Raw genomic sequence first — 19,722 nt, forward strand, 5'->3', positions numbered from 1 at the left:
GGACTCAATTGAGACTTGCAAGAAAAGTTAAAGGAGAAAGAAGAGAATGAAGTGAAACAAGTGATCTGTGGTCTGGTTACATATGGCTATTGGAAAAAGCACATTAAACTTCTCATAATGCTAAACCATTTAAAACATGCTCGGCAGCTATGAATGTTGATACGTATTTGAAGGGGAAAACATTCACACTCAGTGCAGATATTCATTTATTTATATATATTTGCACACATATTTGCATATATTCATATATTTACTGATTGTGTGAAGAAAAAATGACACAACCATCACCTTGCAATCGCTGAAGTTTATTTTTCACCATGCCACCTGACATAAGCATTTCACAATTTTAAGGAGATGCCAATCATCCAAGCAGTAGTAATGAATGGCCTTTTCGTTTGACATTTTTCAGCTCATCCATATGTAAACATCACTGCATGTGCCTTTGCATGTAAATGAAAAATGGGCACAGCTGTTTGTACACAACTCAGAGATATAGCCCAGTGTATAGCCTTACATTAAAGCTTTAATGGAAATTGTGCGTATTTCAGCTTAAATATAAGTGTTTTGTAAAATCTGGGGTGAGTTTCCCAAAATGTATGAATCCTAGAAGTTAACAAGCAAATATAATACACATACTACTTTTTCAAGAGTTTCCCAAAATCTGTCTTAATGTGCCATTTCTCAAATGAGTATAAAGTACTTTATTAATCCTGAGCCTGAAGTTGCTAAGCAAAAAGCATCACAAGTCAACTGTGAAACAACCAATTGACAATTCTTTCATTATAAGTTGTAATTTGTGGTTTCTCAGTGGGATGAAATAAGGCTGTAAGAAGTACTATGAAGCAAACATGACATCACAATTTAATAACTAGTTAAGCAAAATAGGCACAAAATCAAATACTCACTGCTGTTTTATAGGTATTGGGTGTATTGGAACTACATTTTAATTGTTCCAATTGACACAATACCTGGCAAAACAAACTAGTAGGCCTGGCATGGATACTTGCCCAAATTACAATGATCGCTCCCCACAAATATATGCCCTACAATTTAAATGCAAGAAGGCTTAAGCATTACCATCAACAACCATGATCAAATATAAAATAATACCAAACTTTAAATAAAATATTATGACTATAATGTTACAAAAGTCAATGACCCTCTGCTGTTGTGTCCTTTAAAGGCTGTTGATAAAAAAAAAACCACAACCATTACCCGATGACTGAACTTAAGACAAAGCATTACTGCATATTATGACAATGGTATCATCTTGCCAAGTATACATCTACTCTGAATGGCCAAAGAATTATCATGATATTCCCTTAAACTACTCAATCTGGAGACCTGTGTATATAACTTAGGTTAGGACAGAGACATCTTGTTTAACAAGCACTAGCTTATTAAGAAGTAAGTCCAGCAGCATGTGGATTATAAAGTATTTTACATGCTACATTAGTTACTGTGGGTTTTGGGTAAACACTTGTAAAATAACACATGATCTTAAGGTGAAGTTTATGGTGTTGTTAACACTATTCTGCTTTCAGGAGAATACCCCCGAACAAATTTGTGGTACATTCTTTAGGCACTAAATAATGACACTACATTTGTAGTAAATTATCATTTGTAAGTTTTGCATGTATTATGTAGAAAAATGGTATAAAAATATCATTGAATTCTTTGTATTTTCTAGTTTATAGTTTTGCCACATCCCACTAGGGCAACTTAACTATTATATACTCCTACTGTACATATAAGGAGTGATCAAAAACATTTGGCCTTGAACCTGAAGGGAGTATTGCTGATTTTGAGCGTTGCCAAAGAAAAGGTCCAGTCCCTTCATATGCTCCAGTCAAGAGGTAGGACTGCAAAATTCTGTCATGGCAGGACATCTATCAATTGTGACCCGTGGTTTTCCCGGCCTAGAGCTTTGACAACAGCAGAAAGTGTTGCCACCACGGAGTAAATCGCATTTGAGAACCAAAGAGTGATGGCACATGAGATAGACAATACAGGGACTACTTATGAGTCGGCTGAATCCATTCTTCATGAATAATTAAACAGGAGGAAAGCCTACTTATACAGGGAAGCCCAGAATATTGAAGTTGTAAGTAAGTAATAAATTCCGACTAAAGTAAAAGTGTTTCAGAACGGAGGATGTAAGTTTGATAAATCATAATGACCCAGGGAAAAAATCCAAACAATTTCAAGGCCCAAGACAGTGCCAGCAAGATCACGTACACAATGTTTTATGATGTAGAAATTGTAGTCCGTCATGTTTATATACCTCTAAAGGTTGATGTGACTGGTCAGTTTTATGATGACTTGCTTCAGGGATTATGACTGTCAATCTGGGAAAAGTGGCAAGGAAAGCACACCCCCTCTGTTGCATGAAAATGCCCCCAACTTACACTCAAATTACATGTCTACCAATCTAAAAGGTTACTTCAGTGTGAGCTCCTATGTAAAATGATGAACATGTCAAATTATCTATAGAACAGTGTTTGTATAAGCAATGTTTACTTGAATGGATTAGAAAAGCTTTCCAAACCTTATAACAAATTTAGTAGTGTTTACAGGGATTAAGCTAAAAAATACTATCAGTTTCCTTGTACTGGTGTTTCTCTTAATGCGTTAGGCTAAAAACATTCTAATTACCTCTCGTAAGTATAGAGTCCTGTGCTGCGATCATTTGCAACATTCCTGTTATGAACCATTTTGAATAATAGGCTGCTTTTTTTAAGTTGATCATGTGATATGAAGCCAACTGAACCTGTTGCAATATAAAGACTTTACAGTAAGCAATAAATAAAAGATTAAGCCATTAATGTTTTCTGAAAACAAATCACTGTTTGCATGGACTACTAAACTGAATTACTGCATATTTTCCGTTCGTCATCCAGTTTGAGTCAGCTGCGCTCAGGTTCTCACCTTGTCCATGTTTAAGTCCAACTTGTACATCAGCTTTTAAAGTTCTCAAACTACAAAGTGGTGCCGGCTGAAAACCCCGTAAGGCTCTTTGGAAGGGAACTGTGTAATCCCATTTACGGTCTCCAGTTAATTTTCTATAGTTTAGGTCACCCTTGAATAATATTAGGCTTGACTTTTGAAGGTCATTATACAGTTCTGGAGCTACTTGAGCCATGTCACAAAATTCATGAGGCAAAGTCCAATATTTATGGTCATCAAAGGTCCAAGTGCCATCCTTGCAATATTTTTTCCACTGAGCGCCACACTTGGACATGTACTTATGATTGGATCGTAGAAATTGCTTTATTGTCCACTCAAAATCCTTTTTGGTAGTGTCTGAGACGAACCATGGCATGTACTTTCCATGGAAATGGATTGTAGAGGCAAGCCTAGATGAAAGCAAGAAGTCTGCTAATATTAAATCCGTGACAAGTTCAAAGCCAGCATTGTCCAAGACAATGTCAACCCGAGGGAGACTACCAGCTGATGAAGAGTTAATTAACACTGACCAAACAGATTTTGAGTCATCGACTAAAATGTAAGGTTTGAGAACTTCTAAGGAGTCTATTGGACTGCACTGCTGTGAGATCGCCTGTCCAGATGAAACAGAAAGATCACACTTGTTTCCCCATAAGGTGACCTGTGGAAACAGGACAATTATCAGAGCACTCAGAATATTGGATACAGAAAATACAGTTTTATAAGAACAGAATGAAAACCTATTTTACAAAACATAAAAAAAGTACATTAAACCCACTTTTTTGCATCAACTATATGAGAAAAAATACTGAGGACAATTCAAATATTTTAAAAAAAGGTTACTGGTGTAGATTTTGACTACAAAAATTCTGTTTTACCTTTTGCTTTTGTCAGTCACTAACATCTGCATGTATGAAAAGCATGTTAGTTTCAAAATTCCTCGAAACTCCAACATACCTTAAAATATTAGTAAAGATTACAGTTCACATAAGGAGTGTGGGAAAGTTTCATTGTTCATCCCCATTCTGGGATCAAACCCTATTCCTTATGCAGGTAGCCTTGTAACAGACTTTTAAGAGCCACAACTGGCCAAGCTAATGAAAAATGTCTACAAGTCACTGCACCATATCAGACTCCCATATTAAAGACTTTTAAATATATCCATTAAATACATATTTGACAACATAATTAGATCATAAACTATATATTCCTTCCTAAATGTACACAATTTCCCCCATTCAATATTTTTATATTGCATGCAAACCATCAGAGTATGATACATGAAACTGTTAACGTGATATACAGTAGATTACTCTTCATTTATATCACCACCATGTGATAGCATTGGATACTACTTAAGGAATAATCTATGAAATGATTAAATTATATATTTAATAATCCTACATTTTAAAAATATTTTCTCATGTACAATGACCAAATAATTTCTTCCTTTGTCTGTTTTTTAAAAGCCATTCTAATAGTGTTCATATTATACCAGAGCGAAGCCTTCCACATATATACACAAATTTAATGAAATATTTCATTATCTGTTCAGGATTTCCAGATCTTAGCATGCATCCATGGCATACTTCAAAAATATTATAGTTAGTACTCTGTCATCAAAATGATGTTCATTCTGTTCACAAAAAATTCTTCTTTATATTGAATTTTAATAGCCTTACCATTTCAGACTAAAGACTTTTAGGGGCCTTGAGCATGGCCCTTAACATGAAAATTGCTCCAGGGGTGCTATATATAAAAAGACAATTTCCCCTTGTAGATTAACAAAGTATATCAAAATAAAAAAATAAAAAATATAGCACAATTAAATGTTTACATTCTGGACTGTTCTATTGGGGAAAAAATTGAACAGCTTTTTACTGCATATTTCTATCTGAAAGATAAATGCAAATAGAACTATAGTATGGATACATTCCTGGTCACTGAAGAGACCACATGTTTAATATCTCTAACTTAAAACACTCAGCAAAATAGCCATATTCAGCACAAAGACTCCACATTTTGTTACCAGTTCCAAATTTACAAACCTGCAGTAACTTTAGAAATTGTTCCAAAATATGCTCCTCTGACAGATCTTCTATTTTGTTAAGAACACCTTGTTGATATGTGCAAATTGCTATAATGGCTAGTTGTGATTCAAAGAAGCTTTTATTTTTTGCTTCCTCAAAAACATCAAAGTTACAAATGGGTGGACTGAAAGAAGGAGAGACAAGAAACAAAAACATAAATCATATTTTGAAATATCAAAATGAAAGTAATCTGACACATTCATTAAAAAGCTTTCCAGAGATTTAATTAATGAGGTGTTTCAAAGGTCCCTTAAACATGTACAGTATACTAAACCTTGTAAATATGAATGTTACGATAACACTCTACCCAATATGGATACAACAGAAAAGTGCAATATATAGTAGTTATCGCGTGATCACTTCAAACACAACAAACTAAAATATTGCATAATCTTTGAATGAATGAATATATATATATATATATATATATATATATATATATATATATATATATATATATATATATATATGGATATTTTCAGTAAAGATTACTTCCACAATAAAAAGGTTGCCTGTCCTTCTTGAGGTGTGGCTGTTCCAAACTTCTTTTAATTCTTTCACAGTGGACTTAACCTTTACCAATTTTTGTAACATCTGCAAAAATGTCACATATTGTTGCAGAATTTCTCTAATTCCTACATGAATCAATTCTCTAGCTTGTTCAATAGGTAATAAATACAACCAGACAACATTGTAGAATTTGCAGAATCTGCATAAACCAAAATGACAGGCGTTGAATCTTAAAACACATATAATGAAACTTTGAAATGACAGGGCATAAAATTATTAAAAGTTCCTCTTATTACTTATTTCACTTTTTTTTTTTTAGCATTACTTTAAGTAATAGCAGCACTAATGTCTAGGTTAAAATCTAAGCAATCAACATACACCTCAGCCTTAACATTTGCAGTGCAGTGTGTCCATCTGGTTGCTATGTCTCTTTTACATATAATTTGGTATTAGACTTGTAAAAGCAATTGCTAATGTTTGTGATGTGCCATTTGTTGGATAGCAAAGACTTAGCAACTGGATGGACACACAGACACCTCTCCTTTTTTTAAGGTGGATTAAACTAACATGTTTCATTTTAGCACCAATAAACAAAAAATGATTAATTACTTTTTGTTTTAATATTTCTACGATTTTTGCAACAGATTCTGGTCATTTCAAAAACTTGAAACCATAAAATTTACATTTTTACAAGTTTTACGGTGTCTGCTAACGTGTATATTGTTTTATCTACTAAGTGAATTTAATAATTAAGCCTAGCATAGGCTCTAGCTCTCCTGGAACCCTGCTGATGATAAAGTAGGTTTAGAAGATGGATGGAATAAATAATTTTGCAGTATAGTACAGTCATGGCCAAAATTATCGCCACCCCTGGAATTTTCCCAGAAAATGCACCATTTCTCCCAGAAAATTGTTGCAATTAAAAATGTTTTGGAACACACATGTTTATTTACTTTATGTGCATTAGAACAACACAAAAAAACAGAGGGAAAAAAAGCCAATTTCATTTTACACAAAACTCAAAAACCAGGCTGGACAGAATTATTGGCACCCTCAACTTAATATTTGGTTGCACGCCCTTTGAAAAAAATAACTGAAATCAAGTGCTTCCTATAACCATCAACAAGCTTGTTATACCTCTCAACTGGAGTTTCCGACCACTCTTCTTTTGCAAACTGCTCAAGGTCTCTCAGATTTGAAGGGTGCCTTCTCGCAATAGCAATTTTAAGATCTCGCCATAAGTGTTCAATCGGATTTAGATCCGGACTCATCGCTGGCCACTTCAGAACTCTCCAGCGCTTTGTCTTCAACCATTTCTGGGTGCTTTTAGACGTATATTTGGGGTCACTGTACTGCTGGAACACCCATGACCTCTGACACAGACCCAGCTTTCTGACATGACGGATTGTTCGAGCTGACACTGTTGCACCCTGAGCCTGCAGAACAGCTTGAATATGTTTTGAAGTTGATTGGGTCTGTTTATCCACCATTCGGACTATCCTTCGTTGCAGTCTTTTATCAATTTTTCTCTTCCATCCACGTCCAGGGAGATTAGCTACAGTGCCATGTGTTGTGAACTTCTTGATTATGTTGCACACAGTGGACAAAGGAACACGAAGATCTCTGGAGATGGAGTTGTAGCCTTGAGATTGTTGATATTTTTCCACAATTTTTGTTCTCAAGTCCTCAGACAATTCTCTGCTCCTTTCTGTTCTCCATGCTTAGTGTGGCACACTCAGACACGCAACAGAAAGGTTGAGTCAAATTTTCTCCATTTTAACTGGCTTCAGGTGTGATTGCTATATTGCCAGCACCTGTTTCTTGCCACAGGCGAGTTCAAACGAGCACTACCTGCTTGAAATAAAACAATTTACCCGGATTTTGTCTGGCCCATTTTTAGAGTTATGTGTGACATGATGTCAAATTTGGCTTTTTTTCTCTGTGCTTTTGTGTTGTTCCAATGCACATAAAGTAAATAAACATGTGTATACCAAAACATTTTTAATTGCAACAATTTTCTGGGAGAAATGGTGCATTTTCTGGGAAAATTACAGGGTGCCGATAATTTCGGCCATGACTGTATATAATATACAGTAAAGACATTTGCTTAACACTCACTAATTCTGATACTTTTTAATGATGGGTGTTTTTTTTTTCCTTTTTCTGGGGATACAGCACTTCTATAGAAAAACAGAAAACTTACTTAAGATTTAGTGACTCTTGGACTCTTCTATACATGTAACACTCCATGTACAGCCAAGGTGATTTAAACCAGCTGGGAACTTCATTCCCATCCAGAACAGCCTGTTGTCTCACCATATACTGATTCCACTCTTCTGTATCCTGTTGGTCATCAGAAAGCACAAGAACAGGCTTGTCTGTCTGGAGTTCATTTCTTAACTTGGAAAGGAGCGAAATGGCCCTTTTCTCAGCTTCAACTCCTTCCTAGGAAACATATTAAATATACAGCACATTAAAAATGAAAATATCTGCAGTAAACTGGTCAGTATAAATGTACTGCCATATGATCCTGCAATATCAAAGTCTGAAAAAGGCAAAGAATAAAAAAAGATAGTAAAATAATCTTATATTTAAATTATAAAAATAAAAAGTATTTATATGACAGACCTGGTGTGAATTAATAAACCTGTATAACTACATTATTTTATGTATTGCCTGAATTATTCATCCATCCATTTTTTAATAAATTCAAGTCAACAGGATTATAGGAAGCTGGGGTCTACCATGGTAGATAACTAGAGTTCCATTCAGGATTTGTCAATTGCAGACCACACTTATATCCCATCTTACCAACCCTATTACTGCCACCAATTATCCCAACAGGTGCAGTGTTTCTCCTACCATTGAAATAACTGAATGGCCCAAAAGCACTGCAGGATTCAATCTTGAGGTGAACTGAAAGGTGCACACTGCAACCGAGTTGTCTATGGTGTTTGTTTGCTTACTTTCTTACAGTGTTTCTGTTGTTAATTCAGCATTCTTTATATCTATTGGCTATCAAAATGATCCTAAACCTTTAGCTATTTGTGTAGCATATTAATTGATTTGGAAACAATGCAAACACTAATACACAACCTTGTAATTAGTCACACACTGCTATTCACTTAATGTGACAGCTTCAACAACTGAGGAGTGGTTAGATTTAGCAACTGTGGTCTTTAAATGGGCTGGGATTGGCTCCAGCAGACCCCCGTGACCCTGTGTTCGGATTCAGCGGGTTGGAAAATGGATGGAAAATGGTCTTTAAATGTGACACGCCTTCCATCTAAAGCTTGTTGTGAGTTACTTCATTCATAAATCTAACACTGCAAATTCACCCCATTTCAATAATTTAACTTACACAACACAAAACAGTATTCTGACCTCCTATACAGTGCATCCGGAAAGTACTCAGAGCACATCACTTTTTCCACATTTTGTTATGTTGCAGCAAATGAATTAAATTCATTTTTTTCCACAGAATTCTACACACAACACCCCATAATGACAACATGAAAAAAGTTTACTTGAGGTTTTCGCAAATTTATTAAAAATAAAAAAAAACTGAGAAATCACATGTACATACAGTAAGAATTCACAGTCTTTGCTCAATACTTTGTCGATGCACCTTTGGTAGTAATAACATCCTCAAGTCTTTTTGAATATGATGCCACAAGTTTGGCACACCTATCCTTGGCCAGTTTCACCCATTCCACTTTGCAGCACCTCTCAAGCTCCATCAGGTTGGATGGGAAGCATCGGTGCACAGCCATTTTTAGATCTCTCCAGAGATGTTCAATCGGATTCAAGTCTGGGCTCTGGCTGGGCCACTCAAGGACATTCACAGAGTTATCCTGAAGCCACTCCTTTGATATCTTGGCTGTGTGCTTAGGGTCGTTGTCCTGCTGAAAGATGAACCGTCGCCTCAGTCTGAGGTCAAGAGCGCTCTGGAGCAGGTTTTCATCCAGGATGTCTCTTTACATTGCTGCAGTCATCTTTGCCTTTATCCTGACTGTCTCCCAGTTCCTGCCACTGAAAAACATCCCCACAGCATGATGCTGCCACCACCATGCTTCACTATAGGCCTGGTGATGAGTGGTGCCTGGTTTCCTCCAAACGTGACGCCTGGCATTTACACCAAAGAGTTCAATCTTTGTCTCATCAGACGAGATAATTTTGTTTATCATGGTCTGTTGGTAGATCGCTGCAGAGAAGGTTCTCCTCTCTCCACAGAGAACCTCTGGAGCTCTGACAGAGTGAACATCGGGTTCTTGGTCACCTCCCTGACTAAAGCCCTTCTTTCCTGATCGCTCAGTTTAGATGGCTGGCCAGCTCTAGGAAGAGTCCTGGTGGTTTCGAACTTCTTCCACTTACGGATGATGGAGGCCACTGTGCTCATTGGGACCTTCAAAGCAGCAGAAATTTTTCTGTAACCTTACCCAGATTTGTGCCTGGACACAATCCTGTCTCGGAGGTCTACAGACAATTCCTTTGACTTCATGCTTGGTTTGTGCTCTAACACGAACTGTCAACTGTGGGACCTTATATAGACAGGTGTGTGTCTTTCCAAATCATGTCCAATCAACTGAATTTACCACAGGTGGACTCCAACTAAGCTGCAGAAACATCTCAAGGATGATCAGGGGAAACAGGACCTGAGTTCAATTTTGAGCTTCATGGCAAAGGCTGTGAATACTTATGTACATGCGCTTTCTCAATTTGTTTATTTTTAATAAATTTGCAAAAATCTCAAGTAAACTTTTTTCACGTTTTCATTACGTGGTGTTGTGTGTAGAATTTAATCCATTTTGGAATAAGGCTGTAGCATAACAAATTGTGAAAAAAGTGATGTGCTGTGAATACTTTCCGGATGCACTGTATATTATTATAACAATTTAAATAATGCACACATTGCATTGCATATTCAAATGCACACGAGAACATACTTAACTGTTTGAAAAGCTGGAGCATTTTACATTTTTTGCTTGCTTCACTAAATCAAAAAATCAAATTTCTTGTTTATTAAATATTTTTGTTACAATGAGTAGCATATAAAAATAACTGATGATAGAATGCAACTGCATGCAATATTAGGATTCTATTAAATCATACAATTCAAATCTGAGCTGAAATAGAGTATCAGTATGATGCTATTTTAAGCTTTGTGGGAAATTATCTGTATTCTGTACTTATATACAGTATGTATCTATAAATATAACTACATAGCACTGTCACTATTTATAACTTTTTTGAATGTGATTTAACTAAAACCTTGTATCAATTATGTGTAGGTATGCCTATTTTGGTTGCGATTCTGTGATTTCTGTTCACATTATTATTATTTTTGCAAGTATTATTTATCAGTACCACCTCTCTAAGAACTCTCCCACCCCTGGGTCAGAAACCAATGCCACAAACTAATCAAAATCTTCTAAGAGAAAAACTGTTGTAAAATTCTGGGATGTTTCTGAAAACCAGAGTTCTGAAACTTATGCAACTGAAGCATTGTGCCAGCAGCACTGAAGACCACGACACTCTTAAAATAATTACACAGACTAAACAAACAGGTAGTTGTAATATTCTATTTATTGTAATAGTCACAATGTATGACATCAGTTACATCAAAAAGTAATAATTTCAATATTTAGTGAACTGATGTGCAATTTGTTTAAATAAAGTGATACCTCTTAAAAATATATTTAAACTAAACTCTATAACAAAGTTAATAAGAATTTACATAGATTGCACACATTTCCTCAACAACCTTGCAATGCAATGCAGTAAGTGTGTTTACAAAAATCACAGAATGGATTAAATAATTTGGGTATATATTGTATTGTAACCGATTTTGACAATAACAATTATATCATACTTTTTTCTTAACCTGATTATTTCCATGAAATGTACAAATAGAATCAGCTTATTTTGGTAGTACAACACAGGAAACAACTCTGTAAGGGACCTGACCATTTCTGGAAAGCTGGAGGAAATTAGAGTACCTCAAGAAAATTCACACAGACACAAAAAACAGGCTTCATTTATAAAGCCTGTGTATGCACAAAGAGGCTTGAGATGAGTGTATGCAATCTCCCATGCAAACATCAGGATTTATAAAAGGCAATTTGACAGGAGAACATATGTATATTTATGGCAACTGACTCATCCATGTGCAACATTTCAGAGAACCTGCAAAATGATGACACCCTGGATCAAGTAGGGAAATGCAGCTAAACCAGCTCAATGAAGACTCCTGAGTATAGTAATTCAAATCACCAAGCTGTTATTAGAATGTGTGCGGACATGATAGATATATTATACCTTAAAAGTGATGAATATCATGTATGTACTTTACAGGTGCATCTCAATGAATTAGTATATCATCGAAAAGTTAATTTATTTCAGTAATTCAATTCAAAAAGTGAAACTCATATATTATATAGATTCATTACACACAGAGTAATACATTTCAAGCGTTTATTTCTTTTCATTTTTCTGATTATGACTTACAGGTAATCAGAAAATTAGAATATTACATAAGGCCAATAAAAAAAAGATTTTTAATACAGAAATGTTGGCCTACTGAAAAATATGACCATGTATGCACTCAATACTTGGTCGGAGTTCCATTTGTATGTATAACAGCATCAATGCAGCGTGGTATGGAGGCGATCAGCCTGTGGCACTACTGAGGTGTTATGGAAGATCTGGATGCTTTGATAGCGGCCTTCAGCTCGTCTGCATTGTTGACGATACCCTACCTCTTGACAATACCCCATAGATGGGATCCCATCTATGGGATTTAGGTTTGCTGGCCAATTAAGCACAGTGACACCATGGTCATTAAACCAGGTAGTGGTACTTATGACAGCGTAGGCTGGTGCCAAGTCCTGTTGGAAAATGAAATCAGCATCTACATAAAGCTTTTCAGCTGAGGGAAGCATGAAGTGGTCTACAATTTCCTGGTAGATGGCTGAGCTGACTTTGGACTTGATAAAATGCAGTGAACCAACATCAGCAGATGATATGGCTCCCCAAATCATCACAGACTGTGGAAACTTCACACTGGACCTCAAGCAATATGGAATCTGTGCCTCTCCACTCTTCCTCCAGATTCCGGTACCTTGATTTCCAAATGAAATGCAAAATTTGCTTTCATCTGAAAAGAGGACTTTGGACCACTGAGCAACAGTCCAGTCCTTTTTCTCCTCAGCCCAGGTAAGACACTTCTGATGTTGTCTTTGGTTCAAGAGTGGGTTGACACAGGGAATGAGACAGATGTAGCCCATGTCCCGGATACATCTGTGTGTGGTGGCTCTTGAAGCACTGACTCCAGCCACAGTCCACTCCTTGTGAATCTCCTCCAAATTTTTTTCTTTCCACTCAACTTTCCATTAATATACTTGGAAGCACTCTGTGAACAGCCAGCATCTTTAACAATGACGTTTTGTGGCTTACCCTCCTTGTGGAGGGTGTCAATGACTGTCTTCTGGACAACTGTCAAGTCAGTAGTCCTCCCCATGATTGTGTGGCATACTGAACCAGGCTGAGAGACCATTTAAAGGCTCGGGACACAATTGCAGGTATTTTGGGTTAATTAGCTGAGTGGAGTGTGACACCATTAGTCTACAATATTGAACTTTTTCACAATATTCTAATTCTCTGAGATACTGAATTTTGAGTTTTCATTATCTGTAAGCCATAAACAGCAAAATGAAAATAAATAAAACGCCTGACATATATCACACTATGTGTAATGAATCTATATAAATATATGACTTTTACTTTTTGAACTGAATTACTGAAATAAATTCATTTCTTGATGATATTCTAATTTATTGAGAAGCACCTGTATTTTAGTTCCTGATGATTAGTACTGCCTATTTGCAATGAAGAATTTTTTCTTTTTCATCCAATTACACTGGCTACCTGTTGTCACTTCATAGGGAACTAATCAAGTCAGGAATATCTCATTCAAGCTCCATTCCATAATGCCCACTGACCCTAAAGCCATTAACTGACTGGAGAGGCACTACATCCAGTTTTTGTATGGTGTGGGTGTACGTACTTAAAACATAACATGTCTCTACCAACATCTCCTAACAGCTCTCCTAAAGTAATTGAAGCGCTTTACTGCACTGATATTGCAGTAAGGGTCCCTAGCAAGAATGAAGATTCTTTTGTTAATTGTGAAAAGTGACATTCCATCATTGCAAAATTCATCTGTGTTGCCAATATGAGACCCATAAACGCTGTGCCTCAGCAGCCTGAGTCAACCTGTGACTCATTTATTTTGGGGCAGAGTAGCTTTGGCAGACATGATGGTAGTGAATAATTGGCTGAACCTTCGGTTTTTTATTTTGCCTGTACAGTACTACTTATTCTAACAACAATCATGTCATTAAATATACCAGGTCTTGTCCGTTAAGGGAGATGGACGTCTAAAGCTGAGCACCGTTACAGTGGCTTTATTTTTTTCTCTTATTTCTTATTATCCCGAGGTATCCTGTATTTACCCAACCCGAGGAGTTTCTACTACAGTATATAAACCTGAGTAACAAGAAAGAAATAAACGGAAAATGAACCTAAAACTACACCCAAGTCTAGACAGGCATCAAGCCCAAGTGCAAGGTACAGCCTTTCAGAGACTGACCTGGAACAGGCAGGCAGGACCCCGCTCTACTGCATCATCTCCAGTTGAGAGCAAAAATAGGAGTGAAGGTGCATGTGATGCATGTTACAATAGCTTGCCGATTCCAGAAGATCATTTGAAACTAGAGATGGCCTTGCAGTCCACACATTCATCTACTCCTCACGAGCCAGAAGCATCAGCTGTAATGGGGGTTGCTACTTCACCCAAGGAACACAAAAGCCGAAACGTTTTGTTCAAACTGAAGGAAATGATCGCAACAGCGGCCATGGCCATAAATGAGCTCAATAAAGACATTCAGAAAAATATGAAGAAAGAAATAAATGGCTTGCTCAAGACAAACAAGAAGCTGCGGCTGGAGCTGCAAGAGATGCGACAGGAATATAAAAACTTGGAAAAACGTATATATAATCATTTTGATGCAGCCTTTAAAGGTATGCTGGGAAAAATCGAGGAACACACTCAGGAAAATGCGTCTAAACTGAGAGAACTTGCCGATCAGCTGGAAGACGTTAAGCAGACATTCACGACTCGAATTGAAACAGCGGAACATTTGTCATCTACCGCCGATGGAAAAGCTACAGCTGCGAATTTCGAATGCGAAAAACTCGGAGACAGACTTGCCTCTCTGGAAAATGGATGCAGAAGGAATAATATTAGAATTGAGAATCGTGAAAGTCCAAACCCAGTGAAACTTGTAGCTGAACTATTCTCAAAAATAATTGGAGAGGACTTTAAATCAGATACCGAGATAGTGGCAGCTTATCACATACGTGGATCAAATACCTCTAAACCGAGGACTTTAATAGTCCGCTTCAAGAGATTACAATTTAAGCTTAATGTAATGGCTCTTCTCAGACACAAACAAGAGATTATATTTGAAAATAACCACATTCATATTTTTGATGCATCAGGTGGGAAGCTGCTCTAAAAGCCAATGAAGTTTTGCTGCATTGTGATTACATATGTATAAGATTGATTAGCATAATCCATGTATGATTGTTTCAGGGCAGTAACCAGGCAGGGTTTGAGGCACTTTTCATGTAAGCACATTTAAAAGATGACTGTGATGTATAAAGGTAAATTGCGTAGAAATATGTATATGCCAGGTTTTATAAATCTGATGTTTTGCAGTGCATATACTTTCATGCTCAAATCCATGCAAAGTATTACAAATGTGGCCCCTATCCTCTTCTGTAGTTTATGACTCTATGAAATTGCAGGCATTCAGTTTTACTAAATTTAGAGAAATAACTTTGCCTTCTCTTTTCTGTAATGATTAAAAACAAAATTCTACTTACTTCACCATGCTCCTCAAAGAACTTATTTTTATTCCGGTGGATTGTATCAATGACCTTTGTTAGAATTGTTGACATTCTGTCTCGTACTGTGAAGTATGCAAATGATCTATGATAAAAAACAGGAAGAAAAAAAAAACACATTGGCTTGTGTAGTTTTATGAAAAACAACCAAAGGCACTGGATAATGGATGGATGGACATTTTAGAAAGAAGAAAAAATTTAAATTGATCTTGCTTGGTTGCTTTATTAGAAGCAAAGTCAACTGTGTTTAATTTTCTGTAAAGTTGTAAGCACTACTAAATGGAAAAATGTCTCAGGAAAAGTATGGCCTGGCAGATGAGAGTATTAAGTGATCAAAATAGAAAGCATGCTCATATGAAGCTGTGAATAAACAACAATATTTTATATCTGAAAACAAGTGAGCAAAAAAGCATTATGTTAACAAACAACATAAAGGAATCTGCATGCTTTTCTTGTCTTGATTAGTATCAGTCTTCATGACTCTACAATTTCATATAGATGGTGCTGGAGAGATTATGGTGGAGATTGCTGGCATGTTTGAACATGCAAGTTAGATTTTCACTGTACTCTGAACATATGGCAATGATATTACTGCTACTATTTTATAATCCTACTACATGTCTTCTAAAGCTATACTATTGTTTATTAACTAGCACTATTCTTACTTTATTGTACAATGGACATTTGCTAGAAAATGCTTGTGATACAAGTATAAAGTCTGTGCAGATTGGGCATTTAAATTAATTGTAAGAAAAACTATATGATTTTGAAAGAATGCCAATATTTATCACTACCTCACTTTAAAAATGAACTGTTATAATTATGTTGGTTACATTTAATATAAATAATGCTTGCACAAATAAAATCAATATAAACATATATACTTTATCACTACAACAGCCACCGAGTGACCACTTTATCAACAACATATTAATAGATTTAGCATCTTGTATCAGGATAGTGGAAACTGAATTTAAAGATCAATTACAGATTACATGATTGTACATTGGACAGAGCTGCTACCATTCATGTAAACTATACACTCACACATGATTATTCTTGGGCCTCTTGTGCTTCCTACAAACCAACAGTAAAGTAAATGTCAAGTTCTTACTGGTCTGCCCTATGCAAATTTGCCACTGCGAACATTCCACAAATGGGTTCCTAAATGAAACTGATGGAACAGCCTCATCTTGATGCACCATCACCCAGTGCTAGTTAAAGCAGGGTCAGAAAATGAGCTTATGGATAGACAGATGATCAGTCACAAACACTAAGCTGTTAAATTTCATAAACACATGAGAAAACAACAAACATATTTGGTGCTTTTTTTAGTAACTGTAATGCTCATTATTTTAAACTGTACTTTGTTCCAATTTTATTGAGGGTATCGTGTTGTACTGGCTCTCTGTTGGAGTTTGGGTCCTTCCTACCTTGTGCTCAGAGCTGTGAGGATAGTTGTCAGCAGCTCTGAATAACCCTAATGAACTAGGTTAGAAAATGAACAGATGCAAATTCAACTTAATTTTCAGAGCCTCCTTAATTATTTTGTTTCAAAATATGCATTTGTAAAGTAATTTTAAAAATAAAGTTGCAAAGTTGTTGTACTGACTTGTTGTCATACAAATTGAATACGTTGATATGAATATACAAATTCCCAGGCCAGTAATTGCCAGACACATCAAAAGGCTTGCCAATGTTAAGGGACGCGTACGGATGGATGCAGACACCCGTATTCAACAACAGTAAAACGTTTAGTCCATTTTAACCCAGCCATGCCAATATGTAAAATATCTTCTCTATGATTAAAGTGTGCTACCAGTAAAAATATCGTGAACAAGAACTTTAAATAAATTATTACTGCAACTGAAAACAATATTTAGAGGAACAGGATTGAAGTAAATATGCGCCCGAAGTGTGCGTGTGTGTATTGAGTGTGAGTTTACTGTAATGGCTTTACAAGTATATCTGACAGTAAGGATGCAATACATTTCACATGTCTCTTTCCAAAGAGCAGTTTTGCACTACACTGAACTGGCAACCAGTTTATCAGTCAAAGCCAAAGCGAAGAAAACAACTGAGTTACTGTCAATCGTGCACAGCTCGCCTCTGCAGCCCCTTTCCCTCTCCGCTTCGGATCTGCCTGCAACGTTGGCAAAACCCTACTATATTTTTTAGAATCCATCAACCAAATATCCACTTCCGCTTCAAAGACACTGAATTGTGCTGCCAAATGACCAGCGTATAAAGAAAACAGACCCTTGGAATTTGGCAGAAAGCGACACTGGCACCACATCCTCAGACGCCATCTTCATAACGTAATATAACGCCCGGGTCCTCCTTCTTTTTATGGTGAAGTTGTTTTTTTTATTCAGTAAGGTACATTTCTGCCCTCTACTGTTGGGAGGATGAAATGCTCGTAGTCAGCGTCCGTTCCATCCATCCCTCCATCTCTCCATCCATTTTTTATTCCAAACCCGCTGATCCTGGCGGGTGGAGTCTAACCCAGCAAGCACAGGGTGACAAGGAATGAGCAAGCCCTTGACAAATTATTAAATATATTTTGATGATCCCTTTTTTACGTTTCTTTATTACTCACCAGAATATTTAATCAGATATTGCTTATTTTATTTGTTCTCAGTGGCCGCGTATGAAGGAATATTTCGGACAAAAATAAATAAATAAATAAATGCGTAAATAAATAAAAGTACTGTGAAATGTGAACATAAATAAATAATTATGTCATGAAATGAGAGCATAAATAAATAAATGTGTCACGAAATGTTTTTTGTTGCTTATTTATTTATTTAATTTTGTCCGTAACATTTCTGCAAACCGTCATGAATACGACTTGAAATAAAACTCACTTTCACTCTAACACGCCCTCTAGTTACTGATTGGTGAATCGATAGCATAAGAATTAATTAGAAAAATCCTTACTACTAGGCTCTCATTTCATGACACATTTATTTATTTATGCTCACATTTCACAGTACTTTTATTTATTTACGCATTAATTTATTTAATTTTGTCCGAAATATTCCTCCATAGTCCACAAGTAATAGAGATTATATAAAAAAAACCCGTGACCCTGTGTTAGGATATACTGTAGTGGGTTGAAGAATGACCGACTGACTGACTGAAAAAAACATCGCATCCAGGCTTAGTTCCTATCTTGAGCCTAAACCAGCTAAGACAGCGTTCAGTTTTTCTAATCTATGACCCAGATGTAGTCTAGTGATGAACCAGTGCTCAATATCAAGAACTCTCACTAATGACTATCTATATGTAAAGTCCAGCGTGTGAGTCTAAAAAGGTAAGAGATTCCAGAGTCCTGTCAAAGTTCATGTATGGGAGTTATAGTGTAATTATATTAAAAGAGCGGAAGAAGTTGTAGGTGCTGGGAGGTAAACCAGGCTCACTGATCTGCAGTGGAACTGTGGCTGATTAGATGAAGAGTTAATTGCACTTGCAACTAGAGAAAGAAAAATCATACATTTCCAGATGGAAGTATAATCGTTGCTGGAAAGTACTGTTGCACCCTGACCGTGCATTACGACGTGTCATCTTTAACTACTTTACCGATTTGATATATACAATCGAAGATACTTACAGTGGTGTGAAAAACTATTTGCCCCCTTCCTGATTTCTTATTCTTTTGCCTGTTTGTCACACAAAATGTTTCTGATCATCAAACACATTTAACCATTAGTCAAATATAACACAAGTAAACACAAAATGCAGTTTTTAAATGATGGTTTTTATTATTTAGAGAGAAAAAAAATCCAAACCTACATGGCCCTGTGTGAAAAAGTAATTGCCCCCTGAACCTAATAACTGGTTGGGCCACCCTTTAGCAGCAATAACTGCAATCAAGCGTTTGCGTTAACTTGCAATGAGTCTTTTACAGCGCTCTGGAGGAATTTTGGCCCACTCATCTTTGCAGAATTGTTGTAATTCAGCTTTATTTGAGGGTTTTCTGGCATGAACCGCCTTTTTAAGGTCATGCCATAGCATCTCAATTGGATTCAGGTCAGGACTTTGACTAGGCCACTCCAAAGTCTTCATTTTGTTTTTCTTCAGCCATTCAGAGGTGGATTTGCCGGTGTGTTTTGGGTCATTGTCCTGTTGCAGCACCCAAGATCGCTTCAGCTTGAGTTGACGAACAGATGGCCGGACATTCTCCTTCAGGATTTTTGGTAGACAG

General features: G+C 36.5%; 1 protein-coding gene across 1 annotated transcript; it reads right to left on the reverse strand.

Moving 5' to 3' along the window:
* Nucleotides 1-284: 284 nt before the first annotated feature.
* armt1 (acidic residue methyltransferase 1) lies at nucleotides 285-17,843 on the reverse strand. The gene is made up of 5 exons (XM_039747802.1): nucleotides 17,775-17,843; nucleotides 15,495-15,600; nucleotides 7,750-7,991; nucleotides 4,995-5,160; nucleotides 285-3,607 (listed from the first exon to the last, which is right to left on the reverse strand). Exons 1-5 carry the CDS (start codon nucleotides 17,828-17,830, stop codon nucleotides 2,843-2,845), a joined length of 1,335 nt encoding a protein of 444 aa, XP_039603736.1. The 5' UTR covers nucleotides 17,831-17,843; the 3' UTR covers nucleotides 285-2,842.
* Nucleotides 17,844-19,722: the final 1,879 nt, after the last annotated feature.

Source organism: Polypterus senegalus, chromosome 3, assembly GCF_016835505.1.
Source record: "Polypterus senegalus isolate Bchr_013 chromosome 3, ASM1683550v1, whole genome shotgun sequence".
NCBI lineage: Eukaryota > Metazoa > Chordata > Cladistia > Polypteriformes > Polypteridae > Polypterus > Polypterus senegalus.

What these genes read in the sequence shown, in the direction of transcription:
- armt1 (XM_039747802.1), bottom strand. Translation starts at nt 17,830, where the DNA reads ATGAAGATGGCGTCTGAGGATGTGGTGCCAGTGTCGCTTTCTGCCAAA. An exon ending in CTTTCTGCCAAATTCCAAGG is followed by an intron (nt 15,601 to 17,774) that starts GTCTGTTTTCTT and finishes TTTTTATCATAG; the next exon opens with ATCATTTGCATACTTCACAG. An exon ending in TCTTTGAGGAGCATGGTGAA is followed by an intron (nt 7,992 to 15,494) that starts GTAAGTAGAATT and finishes TATGTTTCCTAG; the next exon opens with GAAGGAGTTGAAGCTGAGAA.